The 6,000-nt window shown below is 43.4% G+C and overlaps 1 protein-coding gene across 1 annotated transcript in view; it reads left to right on the forward strand.

Moving 5' to 3' along the window:
- The window catches only part of SYCP2L (synaptonemal complex protein 2 like), a gene marked incomplete at both ends in the record, with an annotated part of 65,861 nt that extends 61,158 nt beyond the window's left edge, over positions 1–4,703 (forward strand). Inside the window, one exon of the mRNA XM_081086044.1 lies at positions 4,661–4,703. Coding sequence (XP_080942170.1) covers positions 4,661–4,703 — 43 coding nt within the window. The remainder of the gene's footprint in view (positions 1–4,660) is intronic.
- Positions 4,704–6,000: the final 1,297 nt, after the last annotated feature.

Consider the following 6,000-nt stretch of genomic DNA (forward strand, 5'->3'; position numbering starts at 1 on the left):
AGTAAAGAATAGGAGGTGAGGGGAAGAATAGAAGAAGAAGGCGTTGGAGGTGGACAAAAATGGAGATTCCAGATCCGTTTCGGAGCTAGAATTAATAAATTACTGATAGATGGAAGGAATAGGCAAAGGAAGCAGAAATAAGGATGACTCCTAGATTTTTGTCTTTTAGCAGTTGGATGGGTGGTGGTGCCAGTTAGACCGATAGGGAAGATTTTGGGTGGGAGGAATGAGTGGGTGGAGCAGAAACTAGAGTTAATTTGTTAACATTTTAACTTTCAGATGTCTATGCAATCCAAGTTTTGATGAGAACCTGGAATAATGGACAACTTTCCAGGAAAATATAATTTAACGAAAGAGACTCCTGAATACATGGAATAATAGGCAAATATTCATAGAAGAAATAAAGTTGATAAAGAACTACCCTACAAACATGTATGGTCCAGATTGCAGCACAGAGGAGTTCTACTGTTTGTTTAAAGAATAGCTTTAGTGCTGTTCAGGTTGATTGGTACTGGTGAATTCATTATAGGAAATGGTCTTATGACTTTCTTCTGGGTAGGGAGTGCTCTGACCCAAGGGCAGGGGACACTAAGATATATTCAGCCTCTTATAGTCATGGGCTTCTGGGGTTGAGTCAGACCAGTTTTACTCCTCTGTGAGGTCTTCAGGCATCACTTTATCTATTGAGTATGTTATATTCTCTGGTTCAATTTATCCACCTGAATGTAAGATTCACTACACGAGAAATAGAGGCTGGACCACATCTGTATCCCAACCAGAAAGCAGACTGCCTGGGTGAATGGATATTTAAAAGAAAAACAATGCTGCCAGAGATGGAAACTCTGAATTTAGGGGTAAAAAGGAGGCAGCTGAAAGTGAAGAACTACATAAAACTGCTTTAAAACATTGGCACAAGAACTCAAAAGGCAGAACAGTTTACGACAATTTACTGTTCAAGCAATCAGTCATACCTTCATGGCTCCTCAAAGTACTATGCCCTTCAAACACTGCCTGATAGATATAGATATAGATATAGATATAGATATAGATATAGATATAGATGATATAGATATAGATGATATAGATATAGATATATAGATATAGATATATTATATGTAACAGTGAGCTAGATATCTGGAACTCTCAGAAATTGGTCTTAGATATAGTGGTACAAATAATGGTTTTGTTTTCAGAACAGCCCCTAGGAGTCAATGACCTCTATGATACAACTGAAATATTTATAAATTGCAGTAAACATTACAGAAAACAATTCTAGAGCCATTGTTCTTTTAAACATATGAAAGCCATATTGTAATACTAATTAAAAAAGGTCCATATCTTGCGATGCTCCCCAAACTGCTTGTCTGGTCCAGAGCCCAGGCCCACTTGGTGAAGACTGAATCTCCTTTAGGCCAGTGGCTTTGACTGATATCCCACACAGACCACTGGAATCTGAAATGGAGAAATATGGCTTTGTGTGAAAGAATGGAGGGAAGACTGGCACTTGCCTGAATTAGGCCAAAAGGTATCTGATTCGCCACTAGTACAAGGGTGAGGGCATTCTCATTAACTTGATGCATCCAGACAAAGTGCATCTATTCTTTCTGAGACCAAGAGCAGTGTCAGACCCTCACTATATCCCCAGCGCCTATTGACTGGGACACTGTTTACAATAAATGTATTTTGAGCAAAGGAAACAATGAATGGATGATATATTTTCCTAAAGAAGAGCAGCCAGTGAGAGAGGCATGATCACCCTAGCCTAGGGATGAGAATCTAGTTCCCCATTGCCTACTCCCAGAATGTCTAAGCTATGGGGCTAGAAGCCAGCAGGAGCCCCGCACCCCATCCACCCAAATAATGAAACTTCATCTCCCATAGAAAGGCCTGCTACTATTGTGAGAAACTGGAGCATTTCAAAAAGGAATGTCTAAAATTACAAAAATTACTCCAAACCAGCAATAATCAATTTCAACCCCAAACATGTCAACTAAAGGCTCCCTTTGGCCAAACCTAACAGTGGAGCAGCTGAGAAAACTTAAGGGGACCAAGATCTTTCCTTTTCTCCAAACTAATACCTTGGGAAAAATTGACTTAACTAGAGGGAATGAGGTGACTAAGGCTCTATTCGATACAGGAGTTACTTTATCAATCTTTTATCAATCTTTATCCCCTCCAGCCTCACTAGCCCCTTGCCTCAAAGTACTCAAGGTCTCTAAAACTGCTATTAATCATTGTGCAAGAGTAATTAAGAAACGCATGGAGTTAATACTGACTTCAGAATTTTTCATATTAGAAGCATGATTGTTGATCATAAGGTGAGGCTTGTGTAGTTTTGGAAAAAAACAAGCTACCCACAAATCCCAACTCGAGGATTCTTTAAGTCTGGTTTCTCAGTCTCGGCACTATTGATACTTTGGGTGGGCAAATTGTGTGTGGCTGTCTGTGCACATAGGATGGTTAGCAGAATCCCTGGCCTCTACCCACTAGATGCCAGGAGCATCCCCCAGTCATGACAATGTTTCTAGACATTGCCAAATATCCTTTGGGAGCAAAACACTCCAAGTTGACAGACACTTCTGTAAAGATTTTAAAAGACAGCTTGATCCTTATGCAAGAACCGCAGTAAGGAATTGTTCTATACATTTTTTTTTCAGAACCATGTAATCAATCAGCAGAAAGATTTGATTTCAGTAAATAGATTGCTGGCTCACCTTCCAGTGTTAAATGCATAGCAGGGTAGTAATACTGATGTATTAACCATGACTCACTTTAATTGATTACCAGAAATAATAAGGTCTTCCAAGGCCCTACCAGTCAGTCAAAATTATTAGTAGATAATAAACCTGCCCTCATGGAAAGGGGATGAAGCAATGCAGGCCACAAGCTAAGGCTCCAAAGACCATTCTGAGGGTGTATAATGGGAATAATAGTACCCACTTCTTGCACTTGTTAGGATTAAGTGTGATAACATCTGCAAAGCATTTAGCATGGAGCCTGCCACTATTATCAATAAAATAGAGGCCCGGTGCATGAAATTTGTGCACTCGGGGAGGTGGTGCCTCAGCCTGGCCTGCATCCTCTCACAGTCCTGGAGCTCTTGGAGAATCTCCAACTGATGGCAGTTGGACATCCTTAGCGCTGCCATGGAAGCAGGAGAGGCTCCTGCCACTGCTGCTGTGTTTGCCAGCCATGAGCTCGGCTTCTCACTGAGCGCACTGACCACCAGGGAAGGCTTCTGCATTGACCGGGATCGGGTCAAAACCGGCTCTCCAACATCCCCCGAGGGGTCCTGGATTGCGAGAGGGCACAGGCCAGGGTGAAGGACCCCACCGGTGGATGATCAGGCTGGGGAGGGACGCGGGAGGTTGGCCAGCCAGGGAGGGACTGCAGGAGGGCTTCAGGGCGTGTCTGGCCAGTCTTGCTCAGTCTTGAATGGCCGGACCCCAGCAGCAAGCTAACCTACCAGTCGAAGCATCTGCCCTCTGGTGGTCAGTGCACATCATAACGACTGTTCGACTGGTTGGCTATCTGCCTCTGGTGGTCAGTGCATGTCATAGCGAGTGGTAGAGTGGCCATAGCATATCATTAGCATATTATGCTTTGATAGGTTGAATGGACGACTGGACGACCAGACACTTAGCATAATAGGCTTTTATTATATAGGATATACAAATAAAGTGTCATAGGAACACAATATTAGCTACCATACTTGTTTCCAAATTACCTAAAGTATATGTTTCTAAATTAGTCTTAACTGCTGGATAAAACAAGGGCAATCCAAACCCTAGCCTAAGGTGCATTTGAGCCAGTACCACTTGCTGATATCCACTGGCAGGATCCCCAAATCTATTCCAGTGTTTGATTTGTAGTTCTATACAGCCAGCCCTGGGAGTCCCCTTCCAAATGACCACACCGAAGCAAAAGAGAGGAAGAGGGAGAGGGAAGGGAGGTGGAAGTGGAGAGCTTTTCCTGCTTCACTGAAGCCCAGCCAGGCACACAATGGTGCTGTGTATCTCCCTAGGGGAGCCTATACCCCAGGATTAAGGGAAGTGCCATTGTGCCCTGTTGCCTTGTTTCTCTCAGACTGCACTATGCAGGAGCCGTCAAGGGGGTGAGGTGCCTAAGGCCCTCACCACCAGTTACAGTGCAGGATGATGGGCTCTGTCCCCTGTGACCCATCATTCTGGCCCTGAAATCTCTTTTCCAAGGATATTAGTTTTCATGAAAGAGGAAAAAATGAGCCCAGTGTGGTTTGTCCCAGTGTGAGTAATCTAGAAAAAAATTTAAAAACTGGGCGGGTTATTAAGATTGCAAAGTAGATTGATCTCACCTTTGTGAGACCCTGAAAGTGGTCCAGCATTCAAAAACGATACTTCTGTTTAGCACTGGCCAGTGGGGCTCAGTTGGTTGAGAGTTGTCCCATGCACCAAAAGGTTGCTGGTTCCATTCCCTGTCAGTGCACATACCTGGGTTGCAGTCTCAATCCCCAGTAGCGGGTATGGAGGAGGCAGATGGTCAATGTTTCTCTCCCTCTAAAATCATTTTAAAAAACGTATTTTTAAAAAACCTAAAAGAAACTATATTTCCCTTTATTTGGTACTTCCTCATTTATAGTTTTTTTCATCATTTTTTCCCTTGTTATCCATTTTGTCTTAAGGTTCATTGCTATTACTTGTGACTTGGAAGAGAAAGATGTATAGAAGTCAAAGTTTAGGACTATATTGGTGGTAGCATTGGGTGTGTTAATAAATCTGCATCTGGGTGATTCTATGAGATCAAAGTTTGGTCCTGGAGTCACTGAAAGTTTGCATCCCAGCTTCACGTATGAGCAGTGGGACCGTAGCTAAGTGAGGACTTCTTTCATGCCTCATCTGTGTAATGGGGATAATAGTACCCTCTTCTTGGAGTTGTTAGAATTAAATATGACAGCATCTGCAAAGCATTTAGCATGGTGCTTGGCACTATTATTAATAAATATGCAAATAAAAAGTGTCATAGGAACATGATGCTCATACCATTCAACATAGTCCTCAGCCCCAAGAGTTGCCAGTGGGATTTCAGAACATCCATGAGAGTCACTGGGCATCATTGGCAGACCTAAGGAGAAGGGTTAAGTAGGGGCTGGAATGAGAAATGATTACTAGATGGATAGAATGAAAAGAAAACAGGCACAGACAGGTAGAATTCTGTAGAACAGTGCTAACTCCCCAAATATTGAGCCAGGTGCTATCCTATATAATAAAAGCCTAATATGCAAATTGTTCCCTCCACAGGGAGTTCGACCAGGAATTTGACCAGGGGGTGGGGCCGGCGGCAGCAGAGCAGGCAGCAGGGGAAGGGAGGTGCTCCCAGCTGGCAGCCGCTAGGGACCCTACCTGTGCATGAATTTTGTGCACTGGTCCTCTCGTGCATTCTATAAGAAAAAGATGGTCTCTGCCGTCAAGGGCTTGTAGTCTTTTGAATGAGACAGTCAAGTGAATAGAGTGAGATGAATTGTGACGGAGAGGGTACAAACTGAACTACCAAGTGAAACAGAGACAGACTCTTAGCTAGAAAGCAGTTCTGGTGGAGGTGGGGGAGTGGGGAGGGTTAAAAAACCAAAACTCATGAACATGGACAGCAGTGTGGTGATTATGGGTAGGGAGGTGGAGAGCATAGGTAGGAAAGGAGAGGGAGGAACATCAATTGGTTGCCTCCTGTATGGGCTCTGAGCAGGAATCAAACCCAGGACCCTTTGATGCACAGGATGACTGCTCTAACCATGGACCAACACAGGCCAGGCAGTTGTTGTGATTTTTTATTTATTTGACAATCTAAGGGGAAAGTGGTCAGTGCCCCTGACTCAATAGGTGCTGCATGTTTTAAAAGTTCTTGCAGCACACCGGTTGAAAATCACTGCCCTACAGTAAGACACCTTACAGATGGAGAAGAAAAGAGAAAGCTCTTAAGTTCAGTGAAAAGTTCTTGCAGTCGACAAGAATTGTAGGGTCTCTGCAG

This window comes from Myotis nattereri (assembly GCF_964212035.1).
Source record: "Myotis nattereri genome assembly, chromosome: 3".
Classification (NCBI taxonomy): domain Eukaryota; kingdom Metazoa; phylum Chordata; class Mammalia; order Chiroptera; family Vespertilionidae; genus Myotis; species Myotis nattereri.